Source organism: Apteryx mantelli, chromosome 16 (genome assembly GCF_036417845.1).
Source record: "Apteryx mantelli isolate bAptMan1 chromosome 16, bAptMan1.hap1, whole genome shotgun sequence".
NCBI classification, from domain to species: domain Eukaryota; kingdom Metazoa; phylum Chordata; class Aves; order Apterygiformes; family Apterygidae; genus Apteryx; species Apteryx mantelli.
This window is the reverse complement of record NC_089993.1, coordinates 3,725,926-3,747,259: the sequence shown is the minus strand read 5'-3', so window position 1 is coordinate 3,747,259 and position 21,334 is coordinate 3,725,926. Positions and strand designations below refer to the sequence as shown.

Sequence of the window (21,334 nt, the reverse complement as noted above, 5' to 3'; positions counted from 1 at the left end):
GGACTAGGCTGTTCAGACCATGCCAGTTCATGTTAACTGATGGGTACCAGAGAAATCACCATCCATTGCAGAGAATATCAGAATGAATTGCAAGGAGTGTAAAATGATTGTGTCCCTCAAAGTGAAGCTCTGGTAGTTGTTGGAGAATGCCTGGGTTCATTAAGTGCCTGCACTGAGAAATGCCTCCTTTCTTGGTATCATTAGTAAGCTGCTTGAGTTCTAGGGGTAATTTTGCCATAGCGTAGTGCTTAGTGGCTAATACAATGATACTCAGAACTGATGCAATGCTTATTAGAGCGTTCCTGCAATTGCTGTTTGCTGGAAGGACTTCTTTCAACCTTAATGTTGAAATGTGTGGGGTACAGATTGGAGTTGATCACACAGAGTGCTTAATTCAGGTAGAAATATTATTTACTAGTTAACGTTCTTCATGATTTACAGTTCGTGTGTATATCCACTTTATGCCCACTATCCCTTCTCTGATAGGGACCCTCAAGATCATACCTTAAGTCTGTGATTGAAGGGGAACTGAAGTAGCTTTGGGTATGTTTTACTTAATGTACTCATGCAGAAGTGAAGGTAGAATACAACCTAGCTCTCTCCAGATATTGCAAGGGTTTTTTAAAAAAGCCTTAATTGGTGAACTGGATGTGTCCACAATGTAAATGAATATGTGGATGACACGTTTTAAAAAGCTCTTTTTACTGGTAAATAACCTCTCTTTGCTATTTGAAGATGTCAACAGATTGAGAAACCCACAAGTACAAAGTGCTAGCTGACTTGATGGTGCAGCCTGCCTTCGGGTTAGGATGATGAAAGGTCTACAAAACAAACATCTGTATCAAAATACTAATCCTGTAGCAGTGGATTCTTAATCGTCTCACTTAGATCCACTGTCAATTACAAACCTGTCTTGAAGAACCAACAGACATTTTGTAATGCAGGATTTGACCTAATATGGTGATTCCAGAAAGTAGAATTCTGTGATGACCAGGGAGAAGGAAAGGATGTGGAAATGAGAAATAACGGAAGAGGAAGTGTATTTTTAAAATGTAATGCTGTGTGGAAGCTAGACTGACACCACTTTCTTCTGTATCAGTTTCTGAGCTGTGGAAAGATAACTGCTGCTACTGAAATTGGTGCCTGCTTTTATAAGAAAAGATAGATGGTGCTTGATCTTGAGAGACAGAGTGCTGAATGCTTTTGCAACATAAGCACATCCAAACATAGGGGATTATCAGCCATCTCAGTAAGTTGCCAGGGAACTTTTCATCCTTCCAAGCTGATGAAGATGAGAGATTTATGCATCTGTGCTGCCCAGAAGCATGAGAAGTTTTTGCCCTGCAGAATACATTAGAATAGGGAATGGGCAGAACTCATCTTCTTGTATATGTCTACAGTTTCCATAATTTTAAATGGTACTAAGACAGCATTTCTGTAGTGAAAAGCAGCTATTATTCCATTTCTAGAAAACTGGTTAATGAAGCTTCCATCTCAATTAGAAGTCATGGAAGCTTTTCAGTCCCTGATCTGTTTGTTCTATTTACGGTGGAGCTCAGCAAGATAGCAAGAGGAGCAAATGTATCTTCCCCCCCACCGCCAAATCTGACCTTTGAAACACTTACTGTAATTGTGAAAGCAGAAGTGCCTGAAATTTCCTGCTGCAAGAAAATTGTTAGTGATTCAGGTGAAACAATAATGTAGTGTCTCCCCATCTGCAATAGCCAGATTTCTGTGGATGACAGAGGATTTGCATCCCTTTGGAGTGACTTCGGGCACTAGCATATCCTCCAGTTTTGAACTACATCCTGCAGACCACCCTCCTTAGACAGCAGTCTAACAGGGAAGAGGTCAACTTCCTCAAGCGGTTAACAGTCCCTAAGGTGAGATGGTGGAAGGATCGTAATTGCAGGTTTAGGACTTAGTGAGGTTAAAGCAGTGACCAGCATAACTCTACAGAGTGTAGGAAATATTCTGTGCTGTTCTTTTGTTATACCTATATGCAGACGTTCTCATCTGGACCCAGGCTCCTTGTTTTTGTGACTACTGATATTCAACAATTCTGCTCTTTTCTTTCTTGATCTTCAAGTAATCCCTTCTGGCCAGGGCATTATTTCTGTGCCGATACAGCTGTAGTCATGTTTGTGGTAGGGCAATAACACATGTAGGACTTTGGCTTGGGAAGCAATTCTTTGATTGGGATGAAAACACCGCTTTCAACAAGATTTTCTTTGGCACGGTCTCTGTATTTTTGTGCAGACTGGCTGAACTAATTGTTTCCTATTTGTAAGCTAAAAATGATTTCAGCAAAACCTGTCTGCTCTCATAGATTTGCTCAGAGAAGAAAAGAGAAACTTAACTTCAGCTGCATGCACTGTGAGCATTAGCGGATGAGTTTCCCCTCCCTCCTTCCTTTTACCACTTGCAAGCTCTCGACAAACAGATGCAGCACTTGTTCGTTGTTTCAGACTTACCCACATCATTATCAACGGCAGAGTCCCCGCCTCCGCCATCAGATACCAGACTTCTTGTTTTCTCGGGGACTTGCGTGCTTCATTCTCCAGAAGAAAAGGTACCTGATGTGCAAGTGGCAAAACTGAGGACAAGCGATTTCCGCTGAAGTAATGATAAGTTCTGTCAGGGAACCTTTATTCATCTCAGAAGATGAGTTTTGTGCCGTTTTGCAGGTTGTGGTGCTTTCGAGGGAGTCCAATTGAAAAACTTTTCTCAAAGGTCAGGAGTAAAGCGAGTGGGTTAATAATGGTATATCCCATCGCTTAAGGTTGGCTTGGTCAGTAGTTCTGTAGAAAGCACTGAACTGCTTCCTGTGTCACCTCTCCAGTATAATCCTTTTCTTCTTATTTTCTTTTAAAAAGTGTTTTTAATGGCTGGTTTTCCTTGAGCAGCTTGGAAGTTGGTAAGCTTTTCTCTGGTAACCTGCATTTACAGTGCATAACCAAAGTGATTCTTGAGACAGTTTACTCGTTGTCCGTGAGATTAATTCAGGCAAAGAATCATAAGGATTTAAGCCCTTTTGTGGTCCCGTACTTGCTTCTCCTGGTGAAGTTACTGCAGGCTGTGAATATGCTTAGTGTAATGGCATCATCTTTGATTAGGATAAGAATATCTTGAAAATCAAGTTTCTACATCTGTTGTCCTTCAAAAGGTCCAAGAGGTAATAAAAAAAAGCTTCTGCATCTGTGCTAAAGAAATAACTTGTCAAGGAAGCTCTTTTCCACTCAGCTGTGAGCCATATCATAGACTGAAGATCTCTGTGGGTATGCAGGCTCCGTCAGGCAGTACTCGGGCATCCTTGTAGAAGCAAGTTCGTGAAAAATGGATGTTGAAAGTAAAACGTTGGAATGAATTCCAAGAGCAGACACAACCTAGCATCACCCTGTAGTTAACTCTAGCGTACTTTAGTAGGCATAATGCAATCCAGATATAGATGGCCCTTTCTGGAGGAAAAATGGATTTATTTTACTCTGGATTTTCTTCTATGAAAGGAATGTCAGAGCCACTATGTGAGAAGACCAAAAAAAAAAAAAAAAAGGTTTTGAAAATGAGTTCTGCCTACTCCTATAATTATATAAAGCTAGTCAGATAAATTTTACTGTCTTTTCCCATTGACCTTCTCTTTCTTTTGGGGACAAGAAACTGGGATTGAAATGTATGTTACTGATAATACTAAAATATAATATGAAACGTGCTTGAAGAATTCCACATCCAAGTGTGGCAAGAGTTTGTTTTTCTTGTTAGAATTATGATCTACCTAATAAACAGAAGATTTTTGGATGGCTTGCTAATTAAAGTATTGGTTGTAAATGTCTTAACAAAAGAATCTCTCAAAATATTTTTGTTGTTCCAAAAGTAGAATACAAAATGTTCAAGAAAGCTGCAGAGACCAGTTTAATAGTACTTGTAGCCAGTCATATCAAAATGCTTGCTAAATAGTCTTGTGATGCTCAAATTATTGTACAAGACTAAGATCAGAATTTAGACTTGCAAACATGATGCTAAACTGACTGTTTTCTTAGTCCCAGATGCAAACCCAAGTACAACAAGTGGGGATTGTACCAACGCAGGCAATGGCAACTGGACCAACAGCAGATCCGGAGAAGCGCAAACTGATCCAACAGCAATTGGTTTTGCTCCTTCATGCCCACAAATGTCAGAGGCGCGAGCAAGCAAATGGAGAGGTGCGAGCCTGTGCTCTCCCGCACTGTCGAACCATGAAAAACGTCCTCAACCACATGACACACTGTCAAGCTGGGAAAGCCTGTCAAGGTGAGAGCATGTTGCTAAAGCTACTCTTGCAAATGACTTGTGTAAGGTTTCCTGCGTATTTGCCCGTGGTGGTTCTCTTTTGTCAAGATGATGACCATATCTGGCACAAACGGGTACTAACTAGTTCTTTAACTAAACCGCTGGTATGTTTTTCATTATTTTTACCCCAATTTCCATTTCTAGTCTCTTTGCAGTTGCCACTTTAGAAAACAGAAAGCGATATTTGCCTTTCTGAAGTAGAATAGTAGTAATAGTAGCCTTGAAAGCCTCTTTTTCACTTTTGGCATTACAGAAGGAGGATGTAATATCCACGTGTTTGCCTCTAACTCACTTGCGTCGAATTCACTAATGCCTTATATTTTGTTACAGCATTGTTAGCAAGTCCCAAAAGTTTTTAGTTGCATTTAGCTGTTTTTAGTTGTATTTACAGTATTGCTTGTAGAGTAGAGAAAATAATGCTCTGAAAAAATGAAATGAGTTTATTCAAAACCAGTAAACCAAGTAGTAAGCTTAATTCTATCACGTTCTCTCATTATAGTTGCTCATTGTGCATCTTCACGACAAATCATCTCCCACTGGAAGAATTGTACTCGGCACGATTGTCCTGTGTGCCTGCCTTTGAAAAACGCCAGTGATAAAAGAAACCAACAGCGTAAGTAGTTGTTTTACTGCTGTCATATTGTAATGATACTGGTAAAATGGAGCTAATCAAACGTGCAGCGTAGGAATAAACTTTGACAGTGTCTTGACAAACTTAATAGCTCTAAGTGCTAATCTTATATAAGAATGAATGTATTAGAGTGAATTCTCCATTTTGATCATTTAATGCAATTTGTTACTTAAATATACAATGTATGAAAAGAGAAAGTTCTCAGATCAAGCGCACATCCATTTTTCAAGAGCGTGGCAATTTCTAGCTGGTATTTTCTGTTGAAGCAGATCAGTAGTTATTGTGTCTAATTATGATTTCAGTTGTATTGCAATTTTGGATGTAGGTAGTGTTTTGGGGAAAATGTAAGCTACTTCATTAATTTTCAAACTAATAGAAACAACTTTTATAAATTAGATCAATGTGCTGATGACTAAGACCGATCAAAAATGTTTTTATAAGTGAACATTCATATGAAAAAAGATCTGATCTGCCTATCTTAATCATAAAGTGTATTTAACCCTGGTATAGATTAACTGAAGTTCTGCAAGTCATAGTATTTTTGTTCATGCCTGTTTTCCGTGATAGTGTAGCTGTTACTTTTGTTTGTGGGCAATTTCTAGTGTATTTCTTCCTCTTACTCTGAAACTGAAATTATTTTGGTAGGTTTTATTCAAGATCCTTTCAGAATATGCCAAAGTAGAAAGCTTGACAGCATGGATGCAGTAGTTTTGGAAGTCTAGGTAATGTTATGTCTACGAATACTTAAGAGTTAAGAAGTGGAAAATAGCTGGAGGACTTGAGGACTGTAAACTTTAATTGTTTTGGAAGCATTCTGCTTATTTCCATCTAGGCTGACACTGCAGTGAGGGAAGGTAATAAACCTTGGAGGATAAGGAAAGAGCTCTTGGGTTAGATGAGTTTAAGACAAAGGGGAGAATAGCAGGTGAGACTATCCAAAAATAGCCAATGAGAATGCTTTGGTTATGGTTCAGCCTCAGGCTGCTTTTTTCCCTCCAAAACCCCAAAAATTAAAACCAGCAAGCTAGTTGGAGGTAAGGATTCTGTTTATCTTTTACTAAATTCCTCCAGGTAAATGAGATGTTTGTTGTGTGTTAAAAGAAATAATTTGTTGCAAGTGATTAATTATGTTTAGTCTTTGAAAAATGTGTTGATAGCTTTGCTTTTTAATGTGACATGGTTCGTTTGTGCATAACATCCATACTATGCAGTCATTCTCAAAGTGCTAACAATTTCTAGCACAATAGAATTATGTATTTTTAATACAAGCTGCTGCAGAAAAGTAGTTTGTGCAATATTTGTTTTTACATCATATGATTTATCAAAAGTGAAGGCATGTGAACAAAAGCGATCCTTAAAGATTACTTTGTCATGAGATCAACAGGATGTGTCTTGTCTTCAGTGCAACAGAACAATAATGGATAAATGTAGAATTTGGTTATCTTGTTACATGTAGGGGAAGTAAATGTGAAATCTCCCCTTTTATTCAATTAATTGATAATCCAGAATTAGCCACCATGAAAATTTACTGCTTAGTGTGCTGAGGTGCACACTTTGTTCTGGAGCATACCTGAGTCATGCATATGACATGTTGTGGTTTGTTTGAAGGTGTAAAAAGCTGAACACCAAAACAACTTTTTTGGATACAAAGTAAAGGATATTGCTTTTTAGGCACTCAACAAGTTTGCAAAATAATTTACATTAGTATGTGCATTTGAGAATACCATGCCTGATCAGGTAAAAACTAAGGTTAGTTTAAGACCTCCCAAAGAAAGTTTTGGTTCTCTTAGGGATAAATAACTATAGCATCTATTGATTTTGTAAAAAATGTACATATGGCAGAAAGTTATGAGAAAATTTGGAAAGGGATAAAGAAATGTATGGTGATGATCATTGAAGGCTGGTTCTAGAGTCTTCAGTCCTGTGCCTGTCTCTCCAGTGTATTTTGATGCCTTTGTGTCTGTGCTGGGCTTTCAAGTGGCTCCTTCCAAGCACGCCAGTCTTCCAGGAAGGTCAGCAGTTCAGTACTTCTGAAACGTTGCAGTATGGTGGCTTGTTTCCACCTTTCCCATCCAAAATGATTCGGAGGCGCTTATATGGAAGATTAAACGTATATAAGAAATCTTTGTACCTATCTATACGCATTTCTTTGGGGATTTCCTCTGAATGCTGGAAAAAATCCTGGGTTTTAGATCATTACAATGGAGTTGTTTCTCTGAAGATGTCTTATCCAAGTTTTAGTGTTTGGATCCTTCGCAAGGGAAGTTTCTTGGCATGTTTCATGTGTACAGTTACTTAAAAAAAAAAAAAAAAAGTAATCTTGACCTGTCTTTTATTGTAACTGTTGGTAGTAACATGAGTTGTCAATAGGACATGTTGGGACAAGTCTGAAGGACAGGTTCAAAATGTCTTTCAGTTCCTCGTGGCTCTTACAGGGTACCTCTGATTTTGCAGGGTGGGAGGGGCCTGGAGGGGGGAGGAGATTCTGCCAAGAAAAAAAAGTTATTTTGCATATCTACATTCTTAAGCGTTTCTTTGACTAGGCCAGCTGCTCCTGTGTTTTGAAGTGATAACTTGAAATTTTGTACGAGTGTTTTGGGTTGGAGGGTGCTTTTTGCCAAGAAGCACTTTTTTTGCTCCCTGCTTGAGCCCATCTAAGTTTGACCAAATTAGGAACTTTTGCAGATGGTAGTTTGTGTACTCCCTAGCATTACAGTTCTATTATAACAGTTATTTTTCTGAAAACTTGTCTCTCGTGAGCATGTTTGAGCCTCTTACCCTTCTGTTGCTGGCCTGGGCAGACACGTACTGCAGCAGCTCCTGGGTACGCCTCCCCCTGTAGCCCTGCACGTGGGGATCAGCGTACTGTGCTCACAATTTACTCTGAAATGTCACACATTACGTGAGGATGACACCTGCTTCGTTCCAGGACCAGAGGAGCCGGGAGATTTTTTTCTGCGATGGCTCTTCCAGTTGAGTGCGGCTGCAAGGTGGAACTGTGACCATGGAGCTAGTCTCCCCTGTGTCCTCCTTTGTAGGCGATGTTGAAGAAAATACAATTTAAATAAAATGCAGTGAGGATAAAGCTGGCCTGAGGAAGAACAGATGTGAGACATCAAATCTTTGTCCTAAAATGCGATTCTGAAGAAGACTGGGTCAGACTCCAGAATATGTGAACTCAGGGTGAAGGATGGGAATCTTATGAAGGAAATGGGAATAAGGACTAGGAGCTAGCTGGCTGAGGGAGTAAATTATTGAGCATGGATAGAAAGTGAAAGAAGATGTGGATACAGATCGCTGAGGCTACAGAGCATCTTCTCTTTGTAGAGAAGGAAGGAGAGCAGGTGCTTTCGGAAACATAGCTGTTTAGGAAGAGTAAGCAGAAACCTGATCCTCAGCACACTTCCTGTGAAAACCCAAGAACGTTTTGTGTGTGTGTGTGTGTGTGTGTGTGTGTGTGTACACACCCGCGCGCTAGAAATCATGCAGAGTGGTTACCTGCCAGCTATCAGTTACTCTACCGGGCCGCATGGTAGATGTTTAGCCCGCAGATTAAAAAGTTCCATTCATTGCTATACCGTGAAGGTTTGGGGTTTTGTTTGATGTTTTAAAAAAAATGGCATTGTTAAGGTTAATACTGAAATTTCCTACTTTTAAGCTGCTCTTGCAATCTTTATCTGCCCCATGATTTTATGCATGATACAACCTTTAATGAAACGATCACATACACAACCTTTTGTATGAGTGCCTAATTTTGGGTGCGGGGCGGACGTGATCCAAGGTGAGTCAAGGTTACCAGTAGAATTTTTGCTCTGGCCACTTTGATCTGGAACAGGTATAATGAGGAGAGCAAGGAGCTGCAGGATAGAGGAGCTGAACATTGAATAAACTTCAATACCAGAATTCTGAGGCAAAACCAAATATTTAAAACTGGCTTCTCACAAGTGGATAAACGCATTGCTTTCAGTGCAGTGGTCAAGTTAGAGAAGTGCCGGGCTCTTACAGTTAAAATGGAATTTGGAGTCTGTTTTGAATGAAATGCTAATAAACTGGGTAGGGGGAGATCCCTCTAGAAAAACAGGAAATGCAGTCTCGTTAAGTCAGCGCTGTCCACTTGGCACGCTGAAACAGGAATCCTATGGAAGAGAGAGCTTGTGATCATTTAGATTACATGCTAATGTATATATCCAAGGGGGCTTAATTAGGACTTAATTAGGCGGTTCTGAGGTGCTGAACTTCTGCGTGTTTGTATTTTCACTCTTTAGGTATATAAACACATGTGAATTTTTAACATTGAGGTATACGAAGTTAATTGTCTTTAAAGCATTTAATATATGAGCAGTCCTATTAAAGTAATGGCTTTATAGAGTTGTCTTTACACTTACCGCTTCTTTCATGAGCTCATCAATGTCTAAACATCAGTTGATAAACAATCACAGTAGACGTTGCTCCATGTAGCAGTGGACTAATTTGATAGCTCAAGTTCATTTCAGTCCTATATTTATTTTAATTGACTTGATTTCCTATGACATCTACCGTACAGAGAACTGCATTTGCACCTGATCTGTCCAGTGTGGAAATATGATCTCCCTTCCTCCCTCTTCATGTTTGACAGGTTGAGATAATGTTATGCATTCTTATAAAAACAAACGAGCAAACAAACAGAAAAGCCCCTTTAAAGTCAGGTTCCTGGTCTTGTGGAAATAATACAGCATGCTACAAATTGAGTTATAAAATATCAAAAAGCTGAGAACAAATAGTCAGAGCCACTCATCTCCACACTGTAGTGTATCACTGGCCATAGGAATGTCTTTTAATAAGGTATTTCAGAGTTTCAAGTATGGAAGCAGTGTTTGGCTGTGTACCAGCTTCAGCGAGCTTTGCCTGCTTGGGCAGGTATGGTCACACGTGTGGAACACAGTGGGGAAATTAGTCTTTTGAAGCTGCTTCTGTACTGCCTGCGCTCATCTCTCACAACTTGGCAGGGGTGTGAAGTGGCCGGTGCATCCATTATTTCACTGTTGGATCAGTTTTCCAAGAGAAGTGCCTATTGCAGTTAATTATATATGGTTGCTAATAAAGAATTTGAGAACTTTTCTTTGAACTTTTAGTTTCTTTCTCCAGGCTGTACCTGCACACCTCTGCTCCTGTACAATCCCAAAGTAGCTAAAACCACAATAGTGGTCTTCAGAAATTGTTGCCTTCGGATAGTTTTAGTATTTTGCAAAGAAAATGGTTTACTTTTTTGTTTAGAATAGGCTCACTCTCCGTGCTGTCACTTTTAAAATCTTTTCTCATTCAGCCTGTCAACTCTGACAGATGCCCTAACTAAGTTTTTTGAAAACAGTCTTTGGTCTGGGGCAGAAATAAAAATTTGGAAATCTGATTGGAAATCTGATTTGCATAATGAACTCATCTAGTCTAGGCTGGATTGTGGTTCTTACAGCTGCTCTAACAGAAGGACTGAACTTAAACTTCGTGACAGCTGATACCACTGCCAAAGCTCGGCCCAAAACCATGGGCAAGAGCCTCCTCCAAGCGCTGCCTCGATTTCGATGTGAGCCTCGAGCCAAGCTTACAGTCCTCAGAAGATCAATGCCAGGTTCTGTTCCCCTGAAGAGTGAGAGGAATGGTGAAACACTTGGGTGTCCTCAGTGTAGTGACTAGAAGACTTTCTCATGTTCTCAGTCTCTAGCATCACTTGTGATCATTTGAGCATCTCCAGAGATTTGCCTCCGTCTTTTACAACCAATGCTGAAGGCGGAGGTTTTCTTTTCCCCATAGCTTTTCTTAGAAGAAGCAGAGAAGTATCACCCTCTTTCTTCTGCTTTTCTTGAAGAAGCTTTGAGGATTTTTTAATAGCTCCTGGATTGATCCTTTGCTGCTGTGGCAGCCTCTGGAGCAGCTTGAATTCCAAGGTGTCACAAGTTTTCGTACTACTTAACCTTTTTAGAGATTTCCTGTTTCTTGGCTTACACTAGCATAAAGGCATCTTTCTCTTAGACTATGCAAGTCCAACAAGAAAATTTGGAGAATTCCAGAGATGGAATTAGTTCTTTTTGACAGAAGCCCCTATGGAGGTTTTAAACTGTGCTTCTTCTTCAGAAGGTTCATCAGAAAAACCAGAGCACCCTCTCTGCCCACCTTGAGTTTCAAGAAGTTGGACCTGTCAGAAAATAATAGTTGTTCTGTGGCTATTAGAGCTAACGAATTCCTAGTTCTTGGTGAATTTAGGTCTTGTGAAAGGTTTACATGTTCATTAAATATTAATGCTGTGGGGGAATTTGCCCCTTATCTCTCGCAGAAGATAAATGTTAATGCAGGAAAATATTAGGATCTTACTAGCCATTGAGGAACCTGCTGGAGAGAGGAACAGAGTGAATACCGAAGCCTTTCTCGTAGAGCGGTTTCTTGCCTGGGTGGGTTGTCTGGAGTCTAAAAGGTTGAGCTCATGGCTTTTTGTTTTTTGTTTCATGAGGTTTTTTTGTTTGGTTTGGATTTTTTTGAAACTATTAGGAGGTCAATCAACTTTCAAGTTTCTGTTTTTGTGCTAAAGTTGGTTGAAAATGATCAGCGAGTTCAAAAGTCATTCCAAATGTGTCCACAGAGTATAAGCATACATAAGTCTTATTTCCTTGGTAAGCCCAGCGTTGAAAATGCAGTGGATTGTCCTTGAAAAACGTGTACGTGTGTGTGTGTTATTGTTATTATTGTTATTTATTATGAAGATGAGTATCTCCTTGAGTACATTTGTTTGTAGTTCTTTGACAAATTAAATGCAATTGAATTCCCGTGTGGAGAGGGAAAAGCCTGGGTATGCTGATGTGTTTTTTCTCTTGGATAAAAGCTGAAAGTGGATATATTTTAGCTTTTTCAGTGATTCTCTCAGCTTTTTCAGTGATTCTCCATTGATGCAAAGATTTGAGAAAGCCTAGATAATGCTATTAATGTCTTGGAAGGCCTGTTTCCATGAATTTGTTTCTAACCACATGCCTCTTTATATTCCAGTAAAATAGCTATTGGTGCTATATTAAGAGCTGTTGTTGCTATATTTAGATCAGAGATTTGTAGCACACATTATACCTTTAATTACTTGAGGGGGGAATGAAGTACATACTGCTTCTGCCAGAGTCTCAGTTATCAGAATGCGCTGTCTCCATAGCGAAGGATATACTCCTTATGTCATTCCCAATGGAAAATGTTATTATTTGGAATGGCAGCTAAAATGAGGACTGGAAAGCAGATTTTTATGCAGTTCTGTTTTAGTAAAACTAGTGTTCTGCTGTTTCCATTTCCTGTCTGAAATGGAAATGACTCTTCCATACATCTGCGCGGTGAGAGAGGTTGGTTGGTTGTGGTAGTCACATAGGTTAATGCGTACCTAAATAGTCATCTTCTAAATCGTTCACCAAAAGCTGGAGCAGGCTCACTCCCTCCCTGACTCTCTGAAAATTGTTTTAAATTTTGAAAGCACAATCTGAAACCCATCAGTGTTTTTCATATATCCGAATACCTTGGGTTATAGGGTAACTACTCTGGGCTTCAGAGGATTCATCTAGTGACTGCTCAGAATGAAAATTTCTACCAACAGATCTTCGATATTACCTTTGTGTCCATGGACACGGTATTTTGGCTGAACTCAGGATCTCTGTTCTGGAGCCAAATATTTTGACCTGAAATGGGGGGAAGGAGGGAAATGACAGAATTACTTTTTTCCTGGTCTACTCTCCCAAGCATGAATATCCTATTTAACCTTATATTGGAGCCTATACTTTACATTATGTATATTCTAGCAATTATGGGCTTATTTGCCTTATTTGTCTATGTACAGCACTTCTCTTTAGACTGCACATGTTAATTGCTAGGGTGGTTTCTGCAGAATCAGATTAATTGCTAGTGTGTCCTGTAGAATCAAAGGTTGAATTTCTCTACTTGGCGCCTCAGGTGTCACTCTGTCCTTTGGCAGAAAAATGTTTACTGTATAATGATCTGCACATTATGTTGATTCTTGAAATGATTTGTTTTAATATTTGCCCTTGCTGATCTGATTCAATTTTCTCCTATACCTTTTTTTTTTTATATAGCCCTTTTAGGGTCTCCAGCTGGTGGAATCCAAAATTCTATTGGTTCTGTTGGAACAGGCCAGCAGAATGCTCCATCACTAAGTAATCCTAATCCGATTGACCCCAGCTCCATGCAACGAGCCTATGCTGCCCTTGGACTGCCATATGGCAACCAGCCACAAACACAGTTGCAGCCCCAGGTACAAGGCCAACAACCAGCACAGCCTCAGGCTCACCAGCAGATGAGGACCATTAATGCATTGGGTAGGTGGAAAAGAAAAAAAGGGAAAAAAAAAAAAAAAAAAGGCAAGAGGAAACGAAAAATTAGTTGAACTGTAGAATATTTAGGACAAACAGCTTAGTATATCGCTTTGATCAGAGTAGTGACTTTCTGTTCGTGTTGATTAATGACATAAAATTATAGTATTTGAACACTTCAATTTGTTAGATTTGAATATTAGAAGGCTTTGTATATATTGTTTCTGCCAAATGGCGGTAACTTTAGTTTCTTCTAAAATATGCCAGTAGCTTATTCTTATCCAACATGTTTAGCTGTAATTTCTTAAGTATTTTGGTTGGTTTAACCGAAGTGGTTTAACTACCAAGTGGTTCACCTGTTCTAGCAGATTATTCTGTCTCAGGTGCTAGCTTCTTCCTAATACTTAACTGTTAATATTACCTTCTTTGTAGCTTATTGAACTTAGAGCTAACAAATTTTAAGTTTTAACAGCCACATTTTTTGTATAAAAATCATTCTGCCTGAAATTAGTTTTTCATTCCATACTAGTTAAGGATATGCACCATAGCTGATGTTAGTGTACAAGTATTTATCTGATGCACTATTTCTTTGGCTAGTCACTTGGATTCATAAAGTACAGTTTTTGCTATTTTATTATCAAAATTATGAACTGGGTACCAACGATGTTTAATTTTTTCCCAAAGGAGCCAACCAGATGAACCTTCCCGCAGGAGGAATAACAACAGACCAGCAAGCTAGTCTAATTTCTGAAACTGCTCTTCCAACATCCCTTGGGACAAATAAGTAATGCACACATTTTCATTCTTGCTCAGTTAAGCATTTGTTTACATGCTTTATGAAAGTAAATAAAGATCTTGCCTTAAATTACAGTATCGTCGCTTGAAATGATCAGTCACGCCTATGGCTGTGTTCTTCTTTTCCTATTTCAGTTCTACACCTACTGCTTTTTCCCCAGAGCCCCAAAATATTTAGTTAGCTTTAAATGAGTTCCCAAAGGAAGATTATTTTGTATTTTTTTTTTAAGTGTATAAAACAAATACCTTAACAGTTGTGATTCTTTATCACTCACATATGTCATGCCTTGTAAACTCCTGAACTTTGTTGCTGTATGCTTCCCAGTTTGGTGATCTCAGTTTCATTTGCAAAATGTTTGATGCAATGACTAGAAATGATGAAAGCAATTACTTAAAAATAACTTCAGGCATGAAACGTACAACAAAGTTCTGCACTCTTATACTGTAACAGTCCCTTTTTTTCTTATTATAGCCCACTAATGAATGACGGCACAAATTCTGGCAATGTTGGAAACCTCAGCTCAATGCCAACAGCTGCACCTCCTTCTAGTACTGGGGTGAGGAAAGCATGGCATGAACATGTCACTCAGGACCTGCGCAATCATCTAGTGCATAAACTGTAAGTATTCACCAAGGCCAGATATTCTGCCAAATATTTACAGCAGTAGAACTCCAACATTGAAATTGTTTTGGTTGAAAAGTTGGTTCTTAACTATAACTAAGCAGTGGGTGTTCTTGTAACCGGTTGGTTACAAGCATATGAAAATGCCTTGTATCTTGAGGTATTGTTGATAAGAAAGTTGTGTTATCAGTAGTGGTTCCCTGGCACTGGCCCATTGAGGATGTGCTGTTATCTTTAACCTTTCTCTCCAGTTCATTACTCCATCACGTTAAGGGATGGGGCAGGCAGTTTGTATTAGTAAACTTGCTCTGCTGTAGTAAATAGAAATATTTAGTCTCTAGCCAAACGCCACGTGTTTTCATCGTTAAACTTGCTTTAATTTGTGGGGAATAGTTTGATACAGACTTTTTTTTAAAACAGTTTTGATATACCTTACTTATTCCTGACCTATAAAGAAATGTGTAGAATGAATATTGTAAAGCTGGATAGAATTTTTAATTTTTTTTTTCTTCTGAAGAAGATTTTTTTTTTTCCCTCTTTTTTCCTTTCCTGTAGTGTCCAAGCCATCTTCCCCACTCCTGATCCAGCAGCACTGAAGGATCGCCGCATGGAGAACTTAGTGGCTTATGCCAGGAAGGTGGAAGGAGATATGTATGAATCTGCTAACAGTAGGGTATGTTGCTTCAGTCCAGGTATTCGGCATACTTTGAAGAACTGTGGTATCACACATCTGAAGAGCATAATGAAAACCACAAAGAATCATATCACTGTTCTGTTGATGAAGAAAGTCATGCTTTCTGCTATGACAGTGTTTGTATAGCCCAGTACTATCTGATTAATGTCACTTGAAGCTAATTCATCTCCTTCAGCTCTGTGAAAACATGGCAGCATAGTCCCAGCCCTGCCTGAGCTCCCTCTGAAAGTTTGGTGGACATGTTTGGGAATTGGAGCACAGCTCATGGTCCTTGATGCTTCCCTGGCTGACTTTCTCTCTTTCATTCCTTTTTGAAGTCTATTTGTGCAAATAACAGTTTTAAAATTTTCTTAAAGTCTCTGCCGTTGGAAGTTTTGTCTGGGACTCAGTTCTATTATATTGCTTACCTTTTACCAGCGCTGTTGGAGTAATTTCTCCTTTACTCGGCAGCACTGATAGTGATTTGGCTAAGATAAATAGCTGTTTCAAGCAACAAAATTGTAAGAAATTAATTTACCTGTGTTTGTCCTTGTGTATGGGAGACAAGAGAGTTACCTGTTCTTGTTCATTAGTTTTTCTCCACCTGCAATGAGGTGTCAGCTCAAATTTCTGTTACTCAGAGGGATCAAACCCCTGTTGATTGACGCATTGAGCATACCATTTCGTTGTGTCACTGTGGTACTTCCACTCCAAAGGAACTGCTCGCTGAAAGTGTTTTCATCAGGTAGAAACAGTGTTCAGAGCACCAGTACTAATAGCTAGTGAAGATCTTAACAGACAAAGTCATGAGGTCAATTCTTTAATAAGATAACGATATTGAAAGAGAGTAGTTAACCACATTCCAGGTGATAATTGTTCAGTAAGACAGTAATACTTCACCAAGTCTGGTCTTCACAGATCAGTTCCCAAAAGAGCTAAAGAGGTATTTTAAGTTTCATTTCCTACAGGCAGATACACTGTAGCCCTACTTGCAGTGGTGTTGCTGTGCCAGCGTTGGTCAGTGACAGTATCGTATTCTTCTTCTGGCTACCTAGAGGTTGTTTAGCAAGGAAGACTTGTGTGTGATCACCCTGACAGCTTTACAGAGAAAATGAGTATTTCATAGGCGTACGTAGGATTTCTTCATCTGTATACTCTATCTTCTGACCTGTAGGTCAGACAAATACCCAGAAGTATTTTGTCCATTCAAGCAGCTGCCTGAGCCTTCTTGCCAAAAGTCTTTTTTATGGGAATTCATCTGACATATTTGGCTCCAAGCAGTGAACGTGGGAGAAAGGAGTAGTTAAGACATCATAAACAATGTTTTGTGAAATTACATCCTCCTTTTGAGGAACATCAGTTCTACTTCATGACACTGAGAAATGGATTAGTTTGAGGGGTAATAGAAAGCAGTTTAACATGGTTTTATGTAATATATGCTCATTTTATACAGGTACAGTAATCTTTGCAATGTGAAAGCAGCATAAGCCAGTCATCTTGTGTCTACAAGTAGGTTATAGGTGAAGTCCTTGAGCAGAAAAGGAGAAGGGGCTGTAGTGCTTTTAAATTCTTTTGGACAACAGAAAATGTCTTCAGTAATGGATTTTTGAGGCAGTTGGAGGGAAGTGAGGAACTCCCAAAAATGAAGTTTCGTATTACAACACTGGACTTCGTTAACAAGATTGGTGAGGGATGATACCCCTCTCATCTCAGTTTGCTAACATGCAGTGGATCCTGCTGTAATAAGTTTTAAATCAGGAGTGCCGATTTGATGAGGAGAAAATGATTGTGGGACAAACATCGCTCAGCCTTTGGTCCACATAACACTAAGTGGTTTTAAGATCAGAGGTTATTCCACAAAACAAATGTAGTCTTTTGGGTTTTGTGAGGTTTTTTGCCTCTAGCAGGCACATATAATTCATGCACTTGGCAGTTGCATGTCCAGCAATTGCTGACAAGCAAAATTGGCTCCCTTGCTGTGCACTGTGCCTGCCTTGTTTGATCTGTTGTCAATTTGGTCTGAATAAAGTGGACTTTTTGTCATGCACAGATGTAGTGTTGAGTCGTCTGGGCCGATGGACTATTTTTCACTAATTTTCTCCCTTTGTCCGCTTTTAGATTTCCTGCAATGGCCCTTACCATTAGATAGATTCTAATAGATAGATAAATTCTGCAGGCAAAGAGCGATTTCTTTTCTTTACGTAAAAATTGATCTGCCTTTGGCATCTGTCTCCTGAAGTTTGTTCAGCATAATTGTATTGCTGGCCACTTCTTCCTTGTGTCTCTGGATTAGTGAAAATGATTATTATGAAAATATCATTTAAAAATCATTAACACTTAGAAACTAAATTGCAGCTTCCTGTTGGTTTTTGTCCAAGCAATAGAGAACCTGCAATTTTCTCCTTTATCTGCAAATCTGCTCAGAATAGATGTGATGGATAGTCATAAAGCCAAGTCTTTTTTTTTTTTCTAGAAGCTTTATTTTTTCTTACCTGCATTAAAGCAGTGATGATTCTGTCTCAGTTTAACTGAACTGTGAAAAGAAGTAGCTCTTGTTCAAATAGGCAGGTGCATACATTTATTTAATTAAAAAAGAGAGGGGCTGTATTCTGTTAGACTACATAAGTTCTATTGATGTTTTTTTCTTATACTTGATACTGAGTGCTTTATTTATTTATTTATTTATTTATTTTTAGGATGAGTATTATCATTTGTTAGCAGAAAAAATCTATAAGATACAAAAGGAACTAGAAGAGAAACGGAGGTCTCGTCTCCATAAACAAGGGATCTTGGGAAACCAGCCAGCCTTACAGACCCCAGGACCTCAGCCCCCTGGTATCCCCCAGGTGGCTGCTGCCATGGGCCAGGCACAGCCCGTGAGGCCTCCCAGTAAGTACTGCTTTATGAGGATCAGGGGGGCCGCAGAAAATAGAAGCAAAAAGTGGGAGGATGTGGTTTTTCTTTCATGTTAATTCTTTCTTTTTTCCCTCTGTCCATTCTTCTGTTTCTATTGCAGACGGACCTATGTCCATGCCAAACGTGCCTATGAGTCGTATGCAGGTTTCTCAAGGTATCTATGTTTTCCTCTCTCATTGCAATTTGTGGATTCAAAACATATATTTAGGGGAAAAGCTGATGATCTGTTTTTCTTTCGGAGTTTGAGGCGGGAGTGGGGGTGTTAACTCCTGCATCTCCCTTTTTCAGCATCATTCATTGCTGTTCTCTGTGCCAGGAACTAACACTACATACCGAGTACTTTGTTAGCAGTTAGGAGGTAATTCAGTCCTTCGAAAAGAGGAGAAAACAAGAATGCTGTGAATGATCTGTCATTTAAAAAACATTAACTTTTGGGAGTGGGAGTTTGGCATGTTTTTATCAGTTTATTAGCCAAAAATATACCTGTAGCTGAAAACTTGCCACAAAGCGCCTTTGAAAAGGCGTAGCTTGTTCATAGCACTGCTGGTTTGCCATCGCTGATTTAGGCTGCCGTGGCCTCGTGGATGCGTTTTTCTGAAAACAAACCTGTGACTTCTAGATGCTTCAGCTTTCCCCCCAAAAAGTAGCCCAATTTTTTTTATGTCTTGATAGAATATTAGTAGCAAGTTAAAATTTACATTGAAATTTCCTGGAGCAGTTGTATCCTGAACCTTTTTGGTTCATTTAGGTAGGAGAAAAAGTTGTTGGCAAGTATAGCTCTGTAAATATTTATTTATACGTTTATTCTTGTTAGAAAAATGTGTTAGATATTTTTTCCAGGGCAGTAATTTTCTGAACGAAAGGCCCAACATCTTTTTAAGCATGTTGCTTGTTTCTGTCCTGATTTGAGAGTAGAACTTGCTTTCATGTAAGCAATACATATTTGTATCTTATTTACTTCAAACATTTCAGTGAAACCTGAATTAGATATTGCTGTTTCAAGGCAAATATCTGATTTTATGAAAACACCCCAAGGTATTATATACAAATAGCATCCTGTCATTATGGATCATCCACACTGTTCACCTTGTGTGTTTTAGACACTGTAAATTATGTTTTACCCTAACTGGTATTCCTCTAAATATTTTTTTGTTTCCTGATTTGTCTCTTAAACCAAGTAATTTGACTTTGAACCAGGTTAAAGGGGAGAAAATGAAGTGTAGGAGAATTGGATTTTACTCATAATAAATGTGAATTTCATTGTAGAGTATACATACATAAATCCTGGTGACTTGTTCCTAATGAGTTGTTTTGGGGGTGCATTTGCAGGAATGAGTCAGTTTAACCCCATGTCCATAGGGAATGTACAGATGCCACAAGCACCCATGGGACCCCGTGCAGCTTCTCCAATGAACCACCCTGTACAGATGAATAACATGGGCGCCGTTCCTGCGGTTCGTATTCCTTGTTACCAAGTTCTTCTCAAAATGGGTGCATTGCATTTAGCAGAGCTAACACACTTCTGAAAAGGCCATGTCATAAAGTAGTTCTGTAAATTGTAGGATAATTTCATGGAAATGCACTGAGTCTGCCAGACTCTTACTGAGATGGTTGTTTTCACTGTTTACATATTATTAAAAAAAAAAAAAAAAAGGACCAACTTTAGAGAGGTAGATGTCAGAGATGAAATATTATCCAACAAAGAGCATAGTTCTTTTGAGGAATTGTATCTTTCCAGTATATAAACTTTCTTTATTCCTCTGTGAAAAGTTGGTTTTATTCTTTAGAAAAATGAAAATATTTTTGCTTTCACTGGATTATCTCTGTTAGCTCAGAGAGCAAAAGAGAATTTAGCATTCTTAATAGAGCTTTAATACTATTGCCTTGTTAAAAATAACTTCCGTCATGAATGCCATGGAACAAACGTTAATATTCTGTGTACATGCCCAGTTCCATTTGGTTTACTGAAGCAAGTCTTCCTCTTAGTCTTGGTCATATCTTATGGCCAGTTACTTTGAGAGTATTTTCCTTTGTGTGGCTACACAATAATAAAAAATGTTAATTCCTTTAATTTGGATGTTAATTTTTAGATGGCAATGTCTCCTTCCCGAATGCCTCAGCCACAGAACATGATGGGAGCTCATTCCAATAATATGATGGGTCAGGCTCCTACCCAAAACCAGTTCCTGTCTCAGAACCAGTTTCCAGCATCCAGTGGGGCTATGAATGTGAACAACGTGGGCATGGGTCAATCAACAGCCCAAGCAGGGGTAACACAGGTGAGATATATTTTCTAATATCTGGGTTATTTACTCAAGATTATTTTAGTCTAATTTATTAAAAATATATATATATAGTTTCTGTGTACTTGTATATCCATTGTTTATTTTAGTCATCCCTGACTTCCAGATTACATCTGCCTTCTCCACGAGCTCTTGTATAACCCACGTACACGTACTAACCGGGGGGCTGTGCTCGCCTGTAATTCCTGATACAAATTCTGAAAAACACATGCTGCTGAGAATTTTAGGGGGGAATATCAAGTTAGTTCATGGGACGCTTCTGAGCATATGTTCTTTTTGAGTGTGTTTGCGTGGACTTTAGTAGCTAGCTTTAAATCAAGAATCACAATAAAGTAGATGGGGAAAACCATTTTAAGTTTCTTTTAATCTCTCGACTTCTGAACAGCAAGTTGTTTTCAAACAGGCTGATTTTTTTGTTACAGTAGTGGTCAGTGAAGTTACAGTTGTGTTTTTGATGCCAAGGTATATGGCTTTTCCCAGTGAGGGACTCGTTTCTGAACTCAGAGTCAGAGTAATTTAGGTGGGTTGGGACCTCTGCAGTTCTCCGGTCCAACCTGCTGCTCAAAGGAGAGCCAAGCAAAGGAGGTTACCCAGGGCTCTGACAAATTAAGTTTTGAATGTCTCCAGGATGGACCTTTTAAAACTTCTTGGGCCCCTGTTCTGTTGTTTGACCACCTTTATGGTGGAAAAGTTTTTCCTAATGCAGTTAGTTCATTAAAACTGACTATATATGGGCAATATAGAAGC

At 39.0% G+C, this 21,334-nt stretch overlaps 1 protein-coding gene across 9 annotated transcripts in view; it reads left to right on the top strand.

The window, feature by feature from the left end:
• Positions 1-21,334, top strand: part of CREBBP (CREB binding protein) — a 103,072-nt gene that overhangs the window by 45,727 nt on the left and 36,011 nt on the right. For 8 of the 9 annotated variants that reach the window (XM_067306515.1, XM_067306514.1, XM_067306513.1 and 5 more), the window contains 10 exons: positions 4,038-4,287; positions 4,826-4,939; positions 13,042-13,284; positions 13,963-14,062; positions 14,546-14,692; positions 15,251-15,368; positions 18,065-18,257; positions 18,385-18,438; positions 19,614-19,738; positions 20,375-20,563. In XM_067306515.1, the coding sequence (XP_067162616.1) occupies positions 4,038-4,287; positions 4,826-4,939; positions 13,042-13,284; positions 13,963-14,062; positions 14,546-14,692; positions 15,251-15,368; positions 18,065-18,257; positions 18,385-18,438; positions 19,614-19,738; positions 20,375-20,563 (1,533 nt within the window). The remainder of the gene's footprint in view (positions 1-4,037; positions 4,288-4,825; positions 4,940-13,041; positions 13,285-13,962; positions 14,063-14,545; positions 14,693-15,250; positions 15,369-18,064; positions 18,258-18,384; positions 18,439-19,613; positions 19,739-20,374; positions 20,564-21,334) is intronic. The other variant, XM_067306516.1, reaches the window with a different exon arrangement.